Source organism: Paralichthys olivaceus, chromosome 23, assembly GCF_024713975.1.
Source record: "Paralichthys olivaceus isolate ysfri-2021 chromosome 23, ASM2471397v2, whole genome shotgun sequence".
In the NCBI taxonomy this organism is placed as follows: Eukaryota; Metazoa; Chordata; class Actinopteri; order Pleuronectiformes; family Paralichthyidae; genus Paralichthys; species Paralichthys olivaceus.
The window spans coordinates 16,665,742-16,688,885 of record NC_091115.1 but is presented as its reverse complement, the minus strand read 5'-3'; the positions used below and the strand labels follow the sequence as shown (position 1 = coordinate 16,688,885).

At 42.3% G+C, this 23,144-nt stretch overlaps 2 protein-coding genes across 2 annotated transcripts in view; one reads left to right on the top strand and one right to left on the bottom strand.

The window, feature by feature from the left end:
• The window catches only part of cog5 (component of oligomeric golgi complex 5), a 46,318-nt gene extending 27,142 nt beyond the window's left edge, over positions 1–19,176 (top strand). The window contains exons 8-22 of the mRNA XM_020099957.2: positions 2,715–2,874; positions 3,809–3,921; positions 4,045–4,122; positions 7,639–7,720; positions 10,970–11,174; positions 11,982–12,143; positions 13,192–13,291; positions 13,439–13,549; positions 14,673–14,735; positions 15,517–15,620; positions 16,219–16,456; positions 16,941–17,017; positions 17,457–17,583; positions 17,681–17,760; positions 18,618–19,176. Coding sequence (XP_019955516.2) covers positions 2,715–2,874; positions 3,809–3,921; positions 4,045–4,122; positions 7,639–7,720; positions 10,970–11,174; positions 11,982–12,143; positions 13,192–13,291; positions 13,439–13,549; positions 14,673–14,735; positions 15,517–15,620; positions 16,219–16,456; positions 16,941–17,017; positions 17,457–17,583; positions 17,681–17,760; positions 18,618–18,744 — 1,827 coding nt within the window. The 3' untranslated portion in view covers positions 18,745–19,176. The remainder of the gene's footprint in view (positions 1–2,714; positions 2,875–3,808; positions 3,922–4,044; positions 4,123–7,638; positions 7,721–10,969; positions 11,175–11,981; positions 12,144–13,191; positions 13,292–13,438; positions 13,550–14,672; positions 14,736–15,516; positions 15,621–16,218; positions 16,457–16,940; positions 17,018–17,456; positions 17,584–17,680; positions 17,761–18,617) is intronic.
• On the bottom strand, positions 19,165–22,932 carry ndufa5 (NADH:ubiquinone oxidoreductase subunit A5). Its single transcript, XM_020099961.2, has 5 exons — positions 22,839–22,932; positions 21,200–21,244; positions 20,896–21,012; positions 20,729–20,794; positions 19,165–19,375 (listed from the first exon to the last, which is right to left on the bottom strand). The coding sequence occupies exons 1-5, from the start codon at positions 22,857–22,859 to the stop codon at positions 19,274–19,276; spliced, it is 351 nt and encodes a 116-aa protein (XP_019955520.1). The 5' UTR covers positions 22,860–22,932; the 3' UTR covers positions 19,165–19,273.
• Between the last annotated feature and the right edge of the window lie 212 nt (positions 22,933–23,144).

Here is a 23,144-nt window from a genome sequence, read left to right as displayed (position 1 = left end):
TGAGAATACTGCACCACAGACTTAAGATCTGGTTTTTGTTTGTTATGTCAAAAGTGCAATCGCTCCCTGCAGTCCCAAGATAAAAATAAATTCACAATGCTCCTGAGCGCATGCGGCTCATCGTAAGACCACGGTGCTCAGATGAGAGTGAGTGCATTTCCTCCATGGGCGTTGCTGTGTGGATCTGAAGCCATCAAAGGCATTTGCTTGGCTCTGCTCTGTGCCGAGTGTAAGATGGGAGACATTTTACAGATGCTGTTGTGGAGAGGAGAGGAGCGGTTGTGAAGACTGTTTCTCTCACCAAACAAATACAAGCAGAGTAATGTACATGATGTAATTGTTGTTTTACTAATGGAATGACTGCCGTGGAGGTTGTTCCGCATTTATTTGGAGAACAGGTTATCAGAAAGGCGGAGGTGTTGGCAGTGAGATTTATAGCATTGCTTTTTGTTTGGGGGACTCAAGATAGGCAAAGAAAGAAAAATTGGTCATAATAGAAACAGTAGCAGTTTGGGGTGTTGACTCTCCTGACAAGCATGTGGGAGAAACTTCAAAAATATTGGATCCTACAAATCCCAAAGTGCAATCTCACAGCCTTTCTGTTGAATATCCAGAGCTCCAAGCCTCATGCAAGATAATCCTGATCACCCTAATTTTTAAACTCTGGAAATGGCCCTTTCAGAGCCACACACGGTTTGTAATGGTTTGATAGGACTTGAGTATATTATATCTTATAGAGATAATCACAAAACAGGAGAATATTCATGATCACTAGAAATAAAGTTCTGTCTCTAATATCAGCCTGTTTCAGATAAAGGCCTGGCCTCTCATTGGTCTCTTTGAAGTAAATACAAATGTTCATTGTTAGGGCTGAGTGATTATTTTGTCAAAATCTATAGTCATACTGCAGCTTGCACAAAGTAAGCACACAGAGAATGTTCCCACTCTGGTGTCGCCTACTCAGCTGACGTCCTCTAGCCCGTTTTAGTTTCATAATAAACTAAATATATATTCACTTCTCAGTGTTTCACATACATTGATTTATTTGTTGCAACCACCGCAGTATCAACACATATCGATTTTTAGAAAGAGAATTCACAGTTGCTCTGTGGTAAACCTCATGTAATGCTCCACCATTCAGAGGCGTCATACATGGAATAAAACATGTTTTTCTTAAAATGCAGTTGATATAATATGGACTTGTGACTTCTGCGGAGCATTATAGCATTGTTTCACAATCTTGTATGGTTACGCAATATTATGGCTTTTAATCACAATCTAAATTCAGAAAGTGAATGGGATTTTTACCTCTGGTAATCTCATTGTTATGATTATTCAGACTTTCTATAGATATTCGTGATAATGTGGTTATTGTGAATTTTTCTGTGTGTGAAAATGTGACAGCTCTCTTGAAAAAAAAGAGCACTTTTTATCTGTTGAACAGAAATATTTATATCTTTTTGTAGCTTTGTTTTTGTATCACTACAAAAGTGAGGGATTGTGCCCCCTTTAAACGGAGGGCTTTTAATGTGAAATGCGTGCAGGAAGTGTGAGTTTCTTGTCTAAAATGTGAGTTTGAGTGCCAAGAGAAGCTAAGCAGGTTCTCGTGTGAAGCAGCAGGATTCTGTGACACTTCTCTCCAAAGTCAACACACATACGTGCTCCTGTCTCCTGTGTGTACTCCACCCTCAGTAGAATTATTTTTATCCTGGCCACTGCTGGAGTAGCCTTGGCGAACAACTTCTATCACTGTGTGTTATGTGTGTGGACATATGGGGCTCTAGAGACACAAAGACACACACGCGCATGCATGCACGAGTGCAGATTCAGCAACAGCTTCTTATATCAGCTCAGGAAGTTGTTTATTGTGAATGTTATGTAAGCAGTTGGACGTGCTGCCGGGACTGAGTGGGAGCGAGTTTCACCTCAACGCTCTCACTGTGCCAGCAGAGTAGCCCTGTAGCCCATCTGTTGAGTGGGAGCTCAACTGACCCACGTAGAGGATCCTCTCCTTCTCCTTCTCCTCTATAGACAATCTCCGACACGGAGCTCTGGATAAGGAAACCTAATGAGCATATTTCCACAATAAGTGCAGAATCGTGAGAGAATCATTTTGAGGAATGAAATACAGCAGTGAGACACTTTCATCTTGTTTAAGAGACGATGAAGACTGCCTTGTTATTCACCCCTTTTCCATTTGTGGAGAGACAATAGAGCTGCAGAAAATAGATCAATTAATATGTCAGCCATATCGTTGATTTAGCTATAGTTTGGTTTATCTAAGTTTCAGATGCCATCACATTATCCCAGAGTCCAAGGTGACATTTGCATGTTTTGTCTGACTAACAATTCCAACCCCAAAGATATTTAGTTAAGGAGACACTGTTAAACAAGAAAAAAGAAAGTCCTCACATTGGAGGAGCTGAGCAGAAAATGTCTTTTCCCAGAGTGTTGATAAACTCTCCTCTCCTCTGCTCCCCTCTCCTATCATCTCCTTTTTTCTTTTTTTTTTGAGTTTTGCGTGCCACATATTCACAGTTCTCTCTCATTAAATCAATGCGAGGTGTATTTTTAGCTACGGCTGTCACCTCTGTCCTTGCGTGTTTAGTGTGTGAAACTACCAGATGCGTTAAGTCGATTTCATTCTGTTGTAATATTTTGCTCCATAGACAACTGCCGACTTCCATTCCCTTTGTCTCGTTTTTGTCGATCAGAATCCAACCCAGGTCGGCACGGCCCTGCAGGTCTTCTACAACCTGGGAAGTTTGAGAGAGACCATCAGTAGTGTGGTGGGGGGTTACCGCACCAGCATACAGGACAACATCACAAGTGCTCTTGACATCAAGGGCCTGACACAGCCGGCAAACCCCAGAGGTGAGACCCGAGGAGGATATGGTCAAAGTGTTAAAACATGCACAGGCACGCACAACCACAACACGCATGCACACACACACACTCGCTCTCTCTCTCTCTCTCTCATACACACACATAAACTGGTTACATCGTCCTCATTGTGCATCTTGTAAGTTGCCCTAGTTCACCGGTTGGCTTTATCCGAAATAGATTATTACACCATGGCCACAGAGAATAGTCAATTCTGGCTGGAGGGCTTGTGTTATTTTCAGGGCTGTGATGAAGCAGCCACTTCATTTTTCTAATTAATGAAGTATTTTCAGATAACAGCCCTCATTAGGATAAGGATTCCACCGCTGGCATTTTAAAACCATTTTTGGGAATTATCACTTCATAAAAAATACACCCAGCAAAATTTTCCTCTGTCTTTTTTTAGAACCAAAAACCTTCAGTTTTTTGTGTCAGAAAATCCCACGTGCACACATCAATGCACCGAGCTGTTGCACTGGGGGACATGGTCCTTCATTACTATGAATCAGAATCAGGAAAAACTGTACTGACCCACATAGAGAAACCAGTTGGGAAAAAGTACAAAAAACACAACCTATACACTGGAAGTTAATATAATAATGCATACAAATGTTTAAAAAGAAAAAGGTAATATGCAAGGTAGAACTGGGTTACACACACATTCACACAGCTTCCAGCTATGCTGCTCCGCAGGGTAACATTTTTTTTCTCTGTCTTAAAATAGACTTGTCAGGAAAGCTTTTCTTCCTGTGTTATGTTCAAAGAATCCCGAATGCTCTTTTAAATCAGCTAAAAAAAAAAAGTCAAACAACGGTCAAACGTGAAACACTGGGATGATGGTACTGGTTTCACAGTGATCTTAGTAACAAAAACAACAACAATGAACAGTGAATGAAAGACGTGAATGAAGGAATTTCTTCCGTAGGAGCTCCAGGCAGAGCAGTGCTGCCGACACCAGGGAACACGGCCGCTTTCCGTGCGGCTCTATGGACGAACTTGGAGAAGCTGATGGACCAGATTTGCGCTGCGTGCCGACAGGTGCGCTGCAGCCTGAGGCCTCTAATTTATGGCAGTGTTGAATCACACGTTCCCTACAGAAAGCCAGGCGGCCGACGGGGCTGATGAATTAGGTGTGAAGTTTCCTTTGCTGCATGTTCACAGGTGCAGCATCTACAGAAGGTCCTGATGAAGAAGAGAGACCCTGTCACTCATGTGTGCTTCATTGACGAGATAAGCAAGGTGGGTGGATGCCACTGCTCTGGTCCTGATTTCGTAATATCAATTACATCTGCAGACAGGATAACAATGTCAAGGTGCCAGTGTAGCCATGTGGGTTAAACGGTTTCTCACAAGAAACAAACACAGTGACTCCTCCAAGTCCCCTCCATATAAATCTTACAGCAGACTATAAAAGACTGAATCATTTATTTATTTAATTATTAGGTATTTGCTAGGTTTAAATAGATGGTTATTCAGCTTCTCATTGTTATCATCTTATTTTTACATTTTAACATTTCATAAAGAAGTTTGATTGAATCCCCACTTCAGAATGCATCGTTTCCTCATTTATTGTAAGGAAACAAAGTTTTCTGACACCAAAGACCACAGTTTTGAAGAGCAAACAAATGTGGGAGTGTGGAATCAGAAAGAGGTATCTCAAAGGAATCTCTGACCAAACTGTTGTTGTAATTGCACTGTGGGTAACTTAGGCGACAGGTTTTTACAAGCACAGAGAATGAAAGAGACAATATCTATCTTTTACACAGAAGGACAGTGGATCCATCTTTTTACATTAAATTTGTCATTTCATATAATTCTTTATTCCATGGTGCAGAGTGATTGTAAGGATCTGTTTGTGGTGAAATGTAAGAATAGTGAAATTAGTTTTAAAATAAAATGACTAATTGTTAGGTTCTGCTTTGTGTGTGTGGGCAGGCGGTCCTCTACAGATAAAGAAAGACAGTCATAATCAAGGCAGTTATTAACACATCATCATGACCGCCATCAGTGTCTCTCTTACCTCAACTGAAACCGAGTTGTACGAATCAGAGCGGGAGACTGTTACTATGGAAACAAAGCTCTCACAAATTACCCAGTGATGGAGGTGTGAGTTGGAGACCTAATGACATGTCTAAATGCAAGGCTCCTCAGCAGTGCAGCTGCACTGTCACTCTTGTGCCATGTGTCCATAGAGAAATGAGTGAACAGACTCGGTCACGCCGCCTGTAGCCACATCTGTTAATGCTGCAGATTATATCAGATCGACGTGCTTCTGTTACAGAGGAAAAGCAGCTACAGAGAGACGCTCATCTGATAAATGAGCCGTAACTCATGAGGATGATAATATTGTATATAATAATGTACAAGTGTAGTGGAGCATAAATGCATTAATCTTCATTTTGGACATTTCACATCCTCACGGCAATTTTATGTTCTTTTTCCTTTTTTTTTTTTTTGCTTTTACAAGCATGATGAACAGACTTAAAGAAGAGCGTTCACTCTTAAGTTCTTGATAATTGTAACTCCTTTCATTCAGCTCTCAGAAGTAATATCCCCTACCACACTGTGAATGCTCAACATGGCTGCTTGGTTATTAACACCCTTCAAGAGATATGCCTGTAAGACTGCAATCTCTGCTGCCAGGCTGTGGTTCCCTGTCAGTTTTACCAATGATTTCCTGATGTTACTGGATAATAGACCTTTGTGTGATCGGGCTCCTGCTTACAACTTTGATTTATTACTAGGTCTAAGGCTACATCCACACTACTACGTATCTATCCTACTACTTTAAAAAACTGTTGTCAGTGTACACGTCACGAATTGTCACAGATCGAAAACATATCTAATCTGTTATGCATGCAAGCAGTTGTATCATTGTAAAATGTAGAATTTAACTGCACAACTGCTGTTGTACACCACTTGTAATTGATTATTCATGTTGCGTTCTAACCCTGGCAGCTGAGGTTAATAACGGTTGTTTTCTTCTGGAAGGGGGTCATATGATAGGAGCCTGACAAATCAGCTAAGGTTACGTTGTGACCGAAAACACCCAATTAGCAAGCGAATGCTGCTTGAGATCTTGTTTGTGGGCTACATCATCATGTAGAATTTATAAATCACAATATTCTGATATAAAAGTATTTGCTACTACAGTTATGCTAAAACCACGTAGCCCATTTTTTAAGACAAGCTCTTCTTTAATAATAGAATACATTGTTCAGATTGTCTCTTTTGCACTGAGCCTACATTCTAATGACTGAAGTACAGTTTGTGGACACAGGAGAATCATAGTTGTTGAACAATCTTTCTAGGGGGGGGGGTTATCCGCTGCTTCAACAGCCTGCACTGCTCTGGTTTTACACTTCCCATCAGAGGTTACAACCAGGGATTTGCTCCATTTCAGACATTTAAAGGTCCAGCAGTGCTGCTGGGTGATGAGATCTGGCTAACAATCGGTGTTCCAGCTCAACCCAAGGTGTTGGATTGTGTTTGGGTCAGGGCTCTGTTCGGGCTTGTCTAGTTCGTCTGTAGCAAACTGAGGAGAATATTTTGCTTTTACTTCATTGGAACTGAAGGAATCAAGGATCAAGCCAGGAAAAGACAACTGTGCAGAACTGGTTTTAACATGCATTTCTGGTTTACACCTTGCATTAGACTGTGTCTCCACACATGTCTCCAGTACTGCTTGTGATCACATCTCACTTACCCACTCTTTATCCAAATGCACACATACATTATCTCTGTTCACCAATTATGTTTTTAACTTGTCTGACTATTCAGATGTGTCCGTTGCACGCGTGTGAGACGTCCTGAGCATATCATTGTGCCATGCTCAGCTCTACTGTGATTTAAAATAAAAAAGTAAAGTACAATAGACAATCAATATGTGGTAGTCAATGTTGATATTGTGGCAGTGGACACAAATAAATGTGAAACTCCGAGAAGTGCAACAATAGTTTTGGTTCATTATAAAGTGGCAAAGGATCAGATGTCAGTAAGCGGGCCTTCAATTTGACTTGGACACATTCACATTCACACAGCTCAAAGAATGTGACCCTTTGTATCCCAGACCGCCTCCGAATGTGGTCTTATTGATGGGTCCTCAATGTGTCATGGGTTCGTTCACACCTGTACTTAGAGCTGAATACTTGGGGGGGGGGGGGTCCACCGAGACAGAGCAGTGAGGATGCAATGGCTTTTCTGTCGTCTGAGAAGCACACGCGCACACACACGCACGCACACACGCACACACACACACTGAATAATTAAAGCACTTTCCTCAATCAGGGGTCAGTGTGTTGAATCAAGGTGTTTGTGTCCATGACAACACCTGTTGGTCCCTTCCCTCCACACTGAACATGTTTTATGGTATTCATTCAAGCAGAAGGTGCTTGATGGATATCGGCACTGACTGCTGCAGTATTGATGTGGGGATACAATATGATAGATAGTGAACTACCTAACAGTAGTAACACAGCCGATAGAGTCCTAAACATCTTTTCTCAATGGGGAAAAAACCAACACCCAGACAGAAACCATTAGGATCTACAAATGATACATTTATTAGATTATATAAATTAATACATGTTTAATTAATATTTATTTTAGGTCATAGTGCCATCTTCAGCACAACTTTAAATGTGATTTTAATTTGGAATCCAGACAGCAACAGTAAGGCAATGGAGATTAGAGTGAGAACACATCTATCATCACTGTAACTCATGCTACTGTGTTTCTTTTCTGTTTGCCTGACAGGAGGGTCAGCCTGATATCCTCTACACCTTCTGGACAGATGTAACCAACACACTGAGTGAGGAGTTTCACAGAGCAACTGAAGGTAAGGTCGGATCTCCCCCGAAGGAAGCTGAGTGTTTAAGTGTCACGGCTTTTAATTCAAAGCAAAGATGAATTACTCTCACAGGGCGTGCGTCTTTAAGGTTTCTTTCAGACAGACGGTGGATTGATATTGCACCACCAGCAGCACAAACAACTAGTGAGAGGCTTCATTTAGTGAGCCATAATCATCAGGCTGTAACAAGAGCTCAGTTAACAGCAGGAAATCAATCAGGCTGCGAGTAATGAGCCTGTTGTTCATGCAGCGGACGGAGCACTCAGCAGCTTCATAGTAAGACACTGTTGGGCTGTGCTACATTCCATGCATCAACACACAATTATCGTTGTGTATTGATAATAATAGTAGTAGTAGTTTTAAAGGTCATATACAGAAGTAAACAGTGGCGTTAATCTGAAAAAGTGAGTTTCCTTATAAACAAATGAGTGTAAAATGTACTTTGTGTTACTCACCTAAACATATTTGAATGCAGTACGGTTTACATCCGTGCGTACGAGCTCGCAGTCTTTTTTTGTCTGGCTATGTCGGCACATTACTTCTTATCTAGTTATGTAACTGTGTCATCGCTCTGCAGGTAGCGCCACAAGAACCTAAAAGCTCCACGGGAACCCGCTTTTACTGCAGATGTATTGTGCAACTGGATTAATGAGAATCCACATTGAACCTGTGGCCAAGACATGTACGACAGAGCCGTGGTGCAGAGAAACGCAGTGGAGCTGCTCACAGTGAACAGCGTGTGTTCCAGTCGCTCTCAGTGTGCTCTAGATTTATCAATACAGTTGTTTACAGCAACAGCTGTCTGCATTACAGCTCACATTAGACGTGTAACTGTGGAGCTGAATCAGCAGCACTGCAACTGAGCTGTTATGCTGATTTCGCTACACGTTTGATGAAGACGAGGTCGAGGTGCCTCAGCTTCCAGCAAAGATATTGAAGGTCTGTCTGTGGTTTATAATGTAAAGCGGATTTATCATTAGAAAATTTATATATGTATATGAATATTAGAAGCTGTGCACTGAGGCTGTTGTAGGTTTCAGTTTGTTCGGGTGAGCTGCGAGAAATGAAACTGAATCATCTCAGGGAGGAAGATTATAATTCATTGTTCGTCACAGTGTCAGGATCTTTCCCAAGGACACGTCAGCATGAGCTGGGATTCGAGCCGCTGACATTCTGGTTGGAGGACAATGCTCTACCCCCCCTCAGCCACAGCCATTTGACACTTTATTTTAATAACAGGAAGTGCTGAAGATTTTTGAGACATATTCTCGGTTTGTACACCTCAGAATTAGTCCACTTGCCTGCTGTGGACAGTTTGGTTAAAATGCTTACATGCATTACAACATGTTTTCCTTTTTGCTTTCCTCAGAACCAATGTAAAGCAAATCCCAAAGTGAAGTCGGTGATTGCATCACACAGGAAACTGTGTTTGATGCTAAGTGCCTCTCAGGAATTGAACAATTCTGAACTGATTGTAGTTTCACCTCACTAATTATCTGTCTCTTGTTCTCCATCTCTGTCGCTTGTTAATCAGAAACAAATGAAATGCCATTCCCCCTTAAAAAAACAAGTAAATACAAAACGAACAGTGGGTGTATAAGCGTCTTTGTGATGGCTGGACTGAAAGAAAAGACTTCATTATGCTAACGATAATGTTTTTTTTTTTTAAATCTCTCCCTCACTCTTTTTCTCTCTCTCTCACACACACACACACACACACACACACGCCATTACGTGGAGGCATCTCAATAGAGAGTTGTCAGATTGCAGGGAAGAACAAAGTGAGAACAGGAAAGGCACATTTGGCTGCTTGTTAACATACTAAGCTTCTGATCACACTTCCTTTGTGCTGAGAGCGTGTCGGTAACATATGTTTATATATTGTACGACTCTATGCGAACTGATTCTCCTGAGTTTCCCCATTTGTCCTTTCACTCTTTGTTACAGCTGGTGAAATGACAAAAGCATTAAAGGTGGACTGAAATACTCCTCAAATATGTTGAGGAGCTGTTTTTTCAAGATGTATGTTGGAATCCACTGATTTAGAACACTGATAAGCTTTTAAAAAACAAATACATGTTGCATGTTTCGGCATTATTTATGTTGGAGCAAGTCGACATGATAGTTGCAATTCTTTCACTTTGTTGTGTTTAATTGATAAAATTGCCCTTTCCGTTGTAATAAACAATCTCCCTGCAGGTAGGCCAAGGGCCGATAATCAATAAATCAATTAATCGCAGGGTAAATTAAAATGAACTCGATCATTTTGCCGGCCTCGATATATCGCCATGTGCACGCGCGTTTGTTTTCCTCCTCTCTCGCCTCCAAGCAGGCCGGATGACAAGAGGGTTCACTCTGTGCTCGGTCTCAGCACCTGGGGGCGTTGGTTGCGGAATGAACGGAGTGAACCCTCTTGTCAGTCATCCAGTCTCTGTGGGGGGAGGCGGGGCGGGGCCGCTAGCATTAGCCACACATGCTACACGCACAGAGTGCAGCGAGTGAGCGTCGTGCGGAGCAACGCGAGGAGAAACGATGATTGCGGAGTCAAACGCCACAGCCCCGGCGTGGGAGCCAGTTCAAAAGTGGTGGCAACGCAAAAAAGGCAACACAACAAAGTTGCATGCCCACATAAAGCATCACCACCCGACCCAGTTTAACCAGCTGGGGAAACATGTGCACCTCGAGATGCAGAGCCTTCGTCCCGACAGTCAACACACGCGTTCGGTCGACAAAGTCAATATAAACGGAGCAAAAATGGTGTGAGCTCATTGAAAGTGAAGTTCGCTACATCGCTAAAGGTAAAAAACACTGAGAAATAAAAGTGTATTGTCTTTGAAAGGGTGTGCATCATTATGATATATTATCATGTTGACAATAATATCGTTTATCGGCGATAATTCGTGTGACAATTTATCGTCCGGCAAAATTTGTTATCGTCCCAGGCCTACCTGCAGGGACCGATAAAGAATTTCTAATTCTGAAATGCGGTTGAGCAAACGCAGGCTGCCAGGCTTAATCAAAGTCTTCCATCTAGCCCTGGCACCATAACAGCTTGATTGATGGAGTGTTGCTGAGATGGTCGGCCTTTAGCTTGTTCTGTCTCTGTAGAGGACTTTTGACAGTTCTTGGTCCCTTCCCTGACCGAGGCCCTTCTCCTGAAGCTACTCTAAGGAAGCGTTCTGGCGGTTCTGCTTCACATGTAATAAAATGCCCCTGTCTTCATTCCTCTCTCCCTAGGCTCGTCCTTTCTGAAGCAAGCATTTGAAGGTGAATACCCCAAACTGTTACGGCTGTACAACGAGCTGTGGCGCCGCCTGCAGCAGTACAGCGCCAGCCTGCAGGGAGCTCTGACGAGCAGCGGAGGACTGGACGCGTCACTTGAAATTATGTCCACAGAGACAGACAGCCAGGACCTCTTCACACATGGCAAACAGGACTACAGGTGAACCCACTCACAGAAATCTTTTCTCTTGTGTTCACTCCGTCCACAGGCGTCTTGAATAGCAATAATAGGACTGAGGAATGGACTGCTAGGCTACCTGGTTTGGAACAGTCACATGTGATCACATAGTTGTTGCATGTGGCAACTGCATTTACAATTGTCTTTAATGGGATCACAATGTGTGACCCCTGGGGGTTTGGGTGATTGGATCATAATCTGTCCAGTTATCCATTTTATTTTTTAGTGGTAAAAAACATTTAATGCACTTGTACATTTTGTAAAAGGCAATATCTAGGCTGTTGCCCACTTAAAAAATGTGGGTTTCTATTTGCGGAGCTATTTAATACATATAGATGTAACTACCATCTTGTCTCATGTTCGTCTTTTTATCTTAAATCCAAGTCTCCTCAGGATTCATCAAAAGCAAAGGAATTCCCCTTGTCTTTGTCTATTTGAAAGGTCTGCTATTGCAGAGCTAATGTTTGCATCAACAGCTGTTTGCTTATCACTCCAGAAGAAATGTTTTAAGTTCACCGTCAAACGTCGTCCATCCAGTCTCTCAAAATATGTCTCCAGCAGTCAAAACGCCAAACTTAACTCTTAAACTGCTCGCGTGCAGAGAACTCTGGAGATTCTCAGGACTTTCTCGAGCAGGGCTGTATGTGTGTACACAAACGTCTGAGTGAGAGCTTCCAGACTTTCTTATATCCAGGTTACTGATTCGTATCAACAAATCACTTTACGTTCATACATTCAGCCTCTCTTTGGATTTTGTGTCAATTTCTTTGTGCGTGTGTGTGTGCGCAGCCCAGAGAAGGCTCTGAAGGACTCTCTCCAGCCGTATGAAGCAGCCTACCTCTCCAAGTCCCTCTCTCGCCTGTTTGATCCCATCAACCTCGTGTTCCCTATGGGAGGCCGCAACCCGCCCTCCAGTGACGAGCTGGACAGCATCATCAAGACTATCAGCAGGCATGTATAGCACATGCCGATTTGAGTTACAGCAGCACTGTCTCTTCTTGTCACTCGACAGTCTTTAATGGCTTTTAAATGATCTTACAAGACATTATGTGTAGCTCACACATTCATAAAACAATGCTGCTCAATTGTTCAAAGAAACATGTATAGCCTGAACGTTCTGGAACAAGGCCAGTGGATAAGCAGCCTACAGCATTTTCGGACTATTTGTGCAACGTTATAACAAAAATGTATTATTAAGTCTTTGTAATTGTGCATGGAAACAAAGAAAACCTGATGGGTGGAACTGAAAAACTGGGGAAAAGAGCACAGACTTGTAGAAAGTTGCATTGCTTAACCCCGCCCACTTCCTTGCACATGATTAAATTGTTTGATGCAGACAGTTTGGCTTGAAGAGGGTTAAACATGCTGACCAACAAGTATATATGAAGAGGCCTTTAGTCATAAAAAATGTATTTAAATTTTCAGCCCACCTCTGGCCTAGTATACTGTTCTTATTCACTTATATACTATTATATACTATACTAAAAGTGTGAAGCATTTCCATTTTTATTTAAAAATATGATTTTATATTCTAAATTTGGATCTGTCTTTCCATATTCCTTCTTAAATCTTTCATATGTTCGTTGTTACAGATTAGGTAATCCAGTATTAATTTAAAGGTCCAGTGTGTAAGATTTAGGTGAAAGGGAACTATTGTCAGAAATTGAATGTAGAATAATCCTCATGATGTTTTCATTAGTTCATTTCATCTAAATTGTATGAATTGTAGTTTTCTATACCCCAGAAAAGGCCCTTTATATTTAAATACTTTATAATAACATGGAGGGGACCCTCTCTATCGAGGCCACCATGTTTTTTGCATTAGTCCAGTGAGGGGTGTTCAGCTGCAACATGCAATTTCAACACTAGATATCACAGAATTCTACACACTGTACCTTTAAAGCAAATTATGTAGACAAGCACAGTTTACCTTTGTATCGCTTGTATTTGGTATTTAGCCAAGTTACATTATTGAAATGGAATGTGTGTTTGTTTGCAGTGAGCTGAATGTGGCGTTGGTAGATCCAGATCTCTCCCTGGCTGTGGCCAAGAATGCTGCCAAGACCGTCCAACTCTTCTGCGTCAAGTCTGAACAGCTGGTGTGTACAGAATCCCGTGTGCAATTCGAAAATTCGGACTTTCCATCATATCTGTTCAAATACCATTTGTTGTATATGAACCACACACCACACATCCGTGTGTCTCTTCAATCAACCAGTCCATTATACACCTCTCTCTGTCCGCAGCTAAGTACTCAGGGTGATGCCAGTCAGGTGATTGGTCCATTAACAGACGGCCAGAGGAGGAACGTAGCTGTGGTCAACACTCTCTACCGCCTGCAGCTGGCTGTCTCCAAGGTTGGAATAAATACCGCTCGTTTCTCTGATGAATAAACCTGCAGATGTTGACTTTGTGATTTTTACCTCTTTCTTTGTTTCTTGTACTTCTCTTTCCCTTCTCCTTTTTCCTTTTACCTTTATTTCTCCACCCATGTATTATGCACAGAGATGTCATATAGCACACATGGAGGGAAGGAAATTCAAGTGGGGGAAGATTCATAGCATCGTAATCGGATTCCCTCTGCATTAAATGGCCTCGAGAGTCTTTCAAATTTTACTTTGAGAGCCGAGTGAGAATTGATTCCATGTGGGTGAAGGGAGAGACAAAGGGACAGAGACAGGTTGGGGAGGGTAGATGGCAAAACACAGACACTTGAATCAGATTTTTGACCAGTTCAAATCTACCCATCATTAGCAAGATGGTGAAGAAAGCAGTATTCTAATAGTTCAGGAGCATCTTCAGTGCCTTCTTGTTTTATGATGTAATATTGAGTTGATGTTTCACACAAGGTCCTCTTTCTGGGTGTTTGGTGTTCCACATGCTTATATATTTGGCCCATCTCTTTTTCATTATCCATGCTCGCACTGAGCTAAATTGTTCATCAACAAATTGCCCAGTCTCCAGTGGCTGATGACTTCAGTCCAAGTATGACAATTTAGATGCATGACAGCTATTTAAAATGAAACGAGGGCCAAACAGAAATGATACATATTGATGTTGCTGATTTTGGTTTTATATGATTGTCATATTCATGATCAAGTTTTTACTAGGGTATAAGAGAACTAGGAGGACGATGAGATTGTATTACCTTAGAATGAGTCCATATATTAACATCAGGAGGAGGCCCTATTCAACATATTTCTGCTGTAGCCCCAGAATAAACACTGAATCTAGAGGCGGCACTAAACCATAGAACAAAGAGAGACAGTGCCTTCATACGTAAGTGACTGTCACTTCTTCTCTAGTGCCTCAGCTTATGGAAATAAACCAGTAGTTCAGACTGGAACCATGGAGAGGCAGCCTTTTGTTACTCTAACTTTAGAGTGCATAGAAAATGATTTTGTGTTTAAAGGTGCTATACAAATAAAGTTTATTGATTTGTTAATGTTATATTTGTTAATCTGTGTTTTGTATTTGCAGATTGTTTCAGGTTTGGGGGGTTGTCCAGTGGCTGCTGCAGAGGCCCTGTCTTCTTCTCTGGAGGTATCTCAGCAGAAGTCCATCATTATATATATTTTCATCGACATTCTTCAGTCTTTCTTTGAAGCAAAGCTACATAGACATATACACGTGTGCACATGGTGTGCATCTGCTATAAGACTTATTATTTTAATGGAGCTTCCTGCCAATTCATAAAGGTGTGGGCAGGATATTGTTTAGAACTTTATGGTAATAGTAATAGTAAGTTTTATTTGGATAGTGCTATTCAAGGAACTCAGAGACACTTAATGACACACTATGACATAATAATCCAATGCAGAGAACAGAAACAGAACAGCCAACGGGTGAACAACAAGGAAGCCACCTGCCTAAAATGACAGAAACCATATGTACCATAAAATGTTTTGGCTTCACTGTCATTCAAGACCGACGTGTTCACAAGATGTCTTTGCTTCACACATTTTGCACATTAATCGACGTCAATCATCAATTACCTCTGCACACATTATTGTTACACATGTTAAACTCACACTCTCTAGTTGATCAGATCTTGAATCTCCGTTTGTGGAGATGGAGCCGAGAGAGGACGCCTCTTCGTGACGCTCTCATCGCCGGAAACACAAACAGTCAGACCTCATATATATGTACCTACTGCTCACCTGACTTCATAGGTGTTGCTATGGCAACAGGGTGCTCCTAAGTTGCGGGTAATGAGCAGCAGTTAATGTGATTTTATTCACAGCAGCTGTAGTCAGGGTTTGCTGCTTCCACCTGCTCTTGTTTGTCCTGAACCTCCCTCCGCAATCTTTTCCGTGTGATTCAGGGAGTGCAGGCCCTGATGAGCAGTGCAGTGCAGCCTCTCCTGCAGTCAGTGAGCGACTCCATAGAGGCCATTATCATCACGCTACACCAGGAGGACTTTTCAGGGTAGGTCAAATGTTGCCCGTCTTCACCGCAGGAACTTTTGCAGGTTCCCAGAAGTGATGTCGGGAGCCTGGAAGAGCCAGGAACTGGCGTTTAGTCACTCGTCCACTGCTTGAATCCCTCTGCTCTGGGGACACAACTCCGTGCTGGCTCAGGGAATATTAGTCGAGGGATTAATTATGGGAAAAAAAAAAGCTAATCCTTTCAAAATACACAGGACATGTGTTAAAGCCAACAAAATGTAACAACATAATTTAGCTGTTACTGAAGTAAATTACCAGTCTTCTCTAAACATAAATAATAATAGTAGTGTTTAGAATATTAAAATATATTTATCTGGTGATAAATAAAGAAGAAAGGAGGCACAGTTACTAATTGGCCTCATGTTGTTTAGGGATCAGTCAACTTCTTCTGTTCAAACATTAATTTAAAGAATACGATTCACAAAAAGAACTTAAACAATAGTCAGGTGTCCATACTCATGTCAGTTAAAACCCCCTCCTGTTATTTTGGTTTTATTACCCAAACAACAATACATGTGTTTCATTGCAAATGATTTAACGTCACCTCTGTTTGCATGTTTTGTTTTTTTGTTTTGCAGGCCTCTATCCAGCCCCGATAAGCCTGACGTTCCCTGCTCCCTCTACATGAAGGAGCTGCAGGGCTTCATCTCCAGAGTGATGTCAGACTACTTCAGACACATCCAGTGCGTGGATTTCATCTACGACAGCACCGAGTCCATTGCTCAGAGAGCCATTGAGCTGTTCCTCCGCCACGCCAGCCTGCTGCGCCCACTGGGAGAGGGCGGCAAGATGCGACTGGCCGCTGACTTTGCTCAGGTGAGGTGAATGTTGTCAGACTGCTCCTCTCCAGGCTGTAGAGTGGATCTCCAGTCGATGTCCGCTCAGTTGGGTCCAGACTTTCTCTGGAGTTTCTCTTTCGCACAAAAAAAGCTTGTGACATCCTCCTCTCTTCAATGTCTTCTACGGGTATGGCATCACTTTTCATTCTGAGGTGTCAATTGCGTGTTCGTGAACAGCTCACCTCATCAACAGGCCCACTCGTGGGTGAATCCTGCCGAGGATCTCCTGCTGTGTTCTCACACGAGCTCATTCAGAAATTTGTGGAGCTTTTATGTGGGGGCTGGCAAGAGAATCTCCAGAGAAAGTCAGAAACCTCTCACGTGCAGTCCCTCGGGAGAATACAAGGGGTTTATCTGCAGTTCAGTGCATGTCTTAAAAGCAGCTTCTGTGATTCAGCAGTGACGAGGTCATGGCTTCACCAGACTGAAGTTGTTTTCGTGTGTGTGTGTGTGTGTGTCAGATGGAGTTGGCAGTAGCTCCTCTGTGCAGGAGAGTGTCCGACTTGGGGAAACCTTACAGAATGCTGCGCTCCTTCAGGTGTGTAACATCCACATGCATCACAATCCTCTTTGATTTTACTGTAAAGACCAGGTTGAGTTGTGTTCAACATCAACAACTCTGTAGTCAAGTTGAAATAAGATTTACTACATAATCTGGTTAAAGGGTCAGATAACACTTAAATACACTTAAATGCTAATATTAGTACTTTTAAAGAACAAATACTGTAGTTTTCTAGGTTTTAGTCCAGTATCTTACACATTTGCACTATCACTCTTTGACTTGACTTGATTTCCTGCTGTACGTCACAGGCTACATCCCCGCTGATGTGTTTCAGTTTAGTTAGAGTACCATGTCCAAATCCAATGTAGATGAGAACCAATGCAAACATCAATGAGTTGTTGTTAATAGGCTGAACCATGAAGCCATTGTGTGTCCAGTACACTGTGTGTTAGTACAGTGTGTGTTTGCGTTGCAGGCCGCTGTTGTTTCAGACCAGCGAGCTGATAGCCAGCAGTCCAGCCGTGGGTGACCTGATCCCCTACAGCACCCTGATACACTTCTTCTTCACCAGAGCCCCATCTGAGCTCAAGTCACCTCACCAGGTGTGTGCACGCACGCACGCACACACACACACACACAGTAAGTTAGGATTTTGCCCAATGGTTCGTCTTAAGACTAAAACGGCTCTCTCCCCCACAGAGAGCAGAGTGGTCCGTCGCCCGTTACTCCCAGTGGCTGGATGATCATCCTTCAGAGAGAGACCGGCTCACCCTCATCAGGTAACCTGTCATCCTGTTTGTGTTTGCCTATTCAATTCAATTTGATTGAGAGCTTGGGGAAAGGCGGGGGGGGGGAGAGAAGAGAGAGCAGGAACACTTAGCAGTAGATTCCTTTGACAGTTTCTAGTGCTGGCACACTGAAGATGCCTGTAGACATTCGTCTAACAAACTTTGCAATTCAATTTTATTTATATAGCGCCAATTCATAATTTACATTATCTCGAGGCACTTTACATTTAAAGGTCAAGACCTTAAAACAATATTAACATAGAGAAACCCAACAGTTCCCACAATGAGCAAGCACAGGCGACTGTGGAGAGGAAAAACTCCCTCATTAACAGGGAGAAACCTCTGGCAGAACCAGGCTCAATGTGGGCGGTCATCTGCCTCGACCGGTTGGGGTGAGGAAAGAAAAGGAAGGGGGGAGGAAAGGAGAGATGGGTGGAAAGCGGGGGAGAGAGAGAGACCGAGAACAATTGGGCACCATCAGCTGACTATAACACACATGATCATTCAATTCATTTTGGAATATTAAGAAACTTGAATGGTAAGCCATCATATTTACTAGGTAAATAGTAAAGTCTTCTTCACTGTCTTTCCTGGCTTACCGCAACATACAGTGAGCCAGTGCTGCCACCTGTCTGTCAGAGGAATAGCACTGGACAGAACACTGGTCTCCGTCACTACTGGTGCTCTGGGTTCAACACTCAGTCACTGCAGTGATGCGTGTGTTGGGCTCTGGCTGCTGCGGAAACATGGCTGCTCTACACTCAGTGATGTACCTGGAGGCAGCTTGTAGACAAAACAAGGCTTCAAGCTGCTAATGCAATATTGTGTCCTCTCTGTTCTCCTGTAAGGGGCGCGCTGGAGGCCTACGTGCAGTCAGTGAGGGCTCGGCAGGGGAAGGAGTTTGCCCCCATCTATCCCATCATGCTGCAGCTGCTGCAGAGAGCCACCAGCGGTCCACAGGAGGTCAGAGCATGAAGACGTAGCTGAGTCGTGTGCCTCTGCCTGTCTGATGACATCACAGGGTGTGTATGAAGGACGTGTGGCTCTGTGAACACTACATGAAGCCTCCTCTGGGCTGTAGCAGCTTAAACTCATTTTTTACTATTGACTAAATTAAGGGACTTTGTTGTGTTGGGACACATTATTGTGACAGACAGACAATAAATTATTTCCGTCACTTGTTTCCAGAGCTGAATCTAGTAAACTCAATGTAACATACCATAGTTCCAGTTATGTTAATTATTGAGCGATGAAGGTTTAAGTTAACCAGATGATTTGATATCTGTTAACAGTGTCACCAGGTCATGTTTTATTCTTCAACTATTTCCACAAATGTGTAAAAATGTAATTGTCTTGATTAAGTGTGTTTATGAATCAATGACTCTGGAGAATAAATGGGGAAATATTTGCAGGACTTTTATTTGTACATACCTTTGTTAGAAGTATGGATCACACTCGCACACACGCTCAGACAGACAATAATATACACTTTACATAGGTGTCTTCAGATGGGCCATTTCCATTGGTTGGTAGGAGGCTCCTCTGTCAGCGGCTCCCATGGTTTCCACTCTGACATCTTCCTGGAAAGAGTCAACTCACACTCCGCCTGCAGATCCACAACAAAACACAGCAGTCAATAACACGTCATGACTCATGGTGCAGGAAATAGCAATATTTGGACATTTGGGGACAGTTCTTTGTTGTGTAGAGTGAGACACTCACAATAGAGTTGCTCTGTTCAAATTCAAAATAAACCAAATACCAACTGATGTGTGTCTTTTAGTGTATTACGTCTCTGTAGCTCCGTCACTAGCCCCCTGACAACTTCATGACAATGGTATGCACACGCGTGTATATAAATATATATACACACAGTTCCAGCTTATAGATTTAGCTACCACATTTGGTTTGGGCAGTACTTTTTATGATTTTTATAATCAACACTTGATACACAATTTCTATTAAAAACACATCCGAGTCTGAGGGAGTAACTCATATAGAATGACAGCTGGATGCACTGTGTTATCAGCAAAGTGAGGTTTTCACAATTACTTATTAAAAAGAATAACAAACTCAGTGACTAACACTGATCAACTGGTGGCCGGTGATCAGAGCCCCCTCGTGAACACTACAATGCTGCAGTCTGTGCTCAAATTGCACAGAAAAGGCCCACGCGTGAGGAGAAGAGAGTCTGCTCTCTCGCGTGTTCACCACCACTCTCCCTCTGCACGTTCACATCCTGCAACAGCGGCACAGAAAGGAAGAGTGTACTCAACTTTGTGCTGCTGCTGCTGCTGCAGTCTCAGCCATGAGGCCCTTGTGATCTTCTGACTTGAAAGCAAAGCCCTTTACTCCATTTACCCGTGGTGTGACTTTGAAATGTGCCATGTCGCACAATTTAACTAATGCAACTACGGTCTCACCAGCTGTCTGACTTAGAAGGTAATTTTTCTCTCTCTTTGTGTTCCTGTATTAGAGATCAAACTAAAAGAGGCTATAAAAAGGTCCCCGAACACAAACAATACAAATTCAATGAACTGTAAATCAGATATAGTACGAGAATAAGCAATAAGCAAGCCCTTATACTTTTCATCTTAGTGCTTCTTCAACTACTTCTAGAAATACTACACTAAATACTATCCCAATCTATTTCCCACCTTTCAAGTTCTTCTGGCGCTGCTGTGTGATATAGAGGTAATTTTATATCCAGATAATGACACACATCGTAACGGATTTCTATTCAACGTCAGATGTTTTCAAACCACGTCCATGAAGCAGAAGTAGCCCCTCTCTCAGATATGAGCTCCTGCTCAGTATCACCATGTTCACTCTCCTACAACTTTGCCTTAATACAGTTTCCATACCAGCATCCATGCCATGTAGAACAACAAAGTGTCGCCTAAGCAACAAAAAAATAAAACGTTTTTACCACAGGCTATTAACAGTAACAGTGACCTACCTGGAAAATGACTTCTTCTATCTGACCACAGTTTATTTTCTTCTCCAGCTTTTCAACATCAGGCTCCTGTGAAGACAGACGGTTTCATCATATTGAAACTTCTCCATTTTCACTAGTTACAAACGTTTACATCATCCATTCTCTTGCACACACGGCACATCACTCACCGTTTTCACGTGGCCGTACCGCTCGTTGACCAGCTGCTCTGTGTACTTCCTGTAGGAGGCATCCTGCGGCATTGTCTGCAGTGATGCCAGGATCTTTGAGTAGAGCATCCTCAGACGCTGAGAGGAAAAGCAGTGTTGGGTTAGTTGGTTGAAGAAAACACTGTATCTGCCAGGCTGTGAACCATTGACAGCTGGACACCGATGATGCACAATATCTTGTTTATAATAATTTGTTAACAACTTTGAGGTGTGACCAGATCGGCACTACACAAACACAAGCAGAGGGGGGGCAGGGGATGCTCACCTCATGTGGATTGTGGGACACTGCGAGGCCGACCAGGCCGGTTGTCTGGAAAAGAGCCAGAGGAGAGACAATTAGTGAATCTGAGTCACTTCAGCTTCTACCCACCTTCAAACATCACTCTGTGTAAGACTGTCAATGTGCCTATTCAGTATGATTTAATAATCAATTAAGTGGAGCTGTCCCATTATTATGAACCTCAGGTACATCATAAACACTGTCCAATTAAAGTATATTAACGCTTTAAAAATAGCTCTGGGTCTGATGGAGCCTCCGAGTAGCTGCATGCTGAAGTGTGTGTGTACAAGATAAGATACTGAACCTGAATTTGCCTCTGATGACAGTGTGCGACTGATAAAGTGCAGCACTGTATGAATGTGTGTGTGAATGGATGAAAGGCAAAACTGCTGTTAAGTGCTTAGAGCGGTCATCCAGATTAGAAAAGCGCTAAATAAACACAGACCATTTATTTATTTATCATAGTGATGGACTCTAATTTTCTCATAGCATTATGTAGTAATAAAATACTTCAATGTAATACATATATTTATTTACCTTGACAGAAAATGTGAAACTGTAGATAGATTTGCACCTGGAAGTATCTAACAACTCACTGAATCCAAAGAACTGTATTGTGTTTTCTGTACCTCTATTCAACTTTCCAAAAAAATATTTAGACACAAGCTAAATAATATAAACACTGACTGCATTACATTTACATGGGTCAGTGCCAGGGTGCTGGTGGAGTAGTACTGCACATGGATGCTTTGTATGAATGGGTGAACGTAAAACTGTACTGTCAAGATCTTTGAGTGGTCATCAAGACTAGAATAACACAGATTGATATCATCAGATCAGCTTTTCTGGTTACGTTAGCCATGACAAAGATGACTATAATCTAGAAGGATACTGGATCACACAGTGCAGGTCCAAACATATTGATTTTTAACATGTATTTTTACTCCAAAAGCTAATCACACACTCCAGAACACATATGTGCAGCATCCCGTGTGTTTTTCTGACTGTATACCTACTGTGTACCTCTTTAGGAAGGAAATGTGAATATCAGTGAGCTCAGCTTGTTGGAAGGAAGCCTCAGGGATCAATACAAACCAGAGGAACGTGAAGGCATCACGATCAAGGGACACTCCACCAGGAATTATATTCTATATTCTAACTGGTTCTCGTTTATTTCACAGGCCTGAGGCTCTCTGTATGTAAAAACACTGATAACGCTTTGAATTCAAACTGAGTTGCTAATATTCACATTGCAATACATACTCAATTTAATCTACTGTATATGAGTTAAAAATGAGTTTACACTGTAAACTTGTGCTGTTTGTTGAAGGAATTATTATTATTACTTGGAACTATTCATTATAAATCTTGACCATTTGCTTTGTAGTGTCGGAAACACAGAGAAGCTTCCGTAGCTTAGCTCCACCTAGCTACATTAGCCAAACAGCTAACAGCTAGCTGCAAGCACCGCAGCGTCTCGTCCGCACCGCAGCCTTCACGCTGCGTGCGTCGCTTCATTCTGAATCACTGGTGTGAAAGATAAACGCGGTGCAGCTGAGAAACCAACCGAGCTGCTGCTGCAGAATTTCTGCCATTTCGAACAAAGACGTGACCTCTACTGTACCTTCTTCACCAGACCCGCCATCCTTCTCTGCGGACACGCTCCGTCTGCGATTTCCGGCCACTACAGATGACGTAAGCGAGTTTCCGGACGACCCAGAGCTCTTTTTTTTTTTCCATTTTAATTCATTTTCACGAGTCTTTTCAATGGATGATCTGATGAACCATCCACGGTCCTTTACCGGTTGTCATGTCTGGATTTGGTTTAACTTCAATGAATCAATGACATTTTATTTGTGTAGCCCATAATTAGGAATCAGTTTGTCTCATAGGGCTTTAACAAGGTCCTTAACAAGGTCCTTAACAAGAG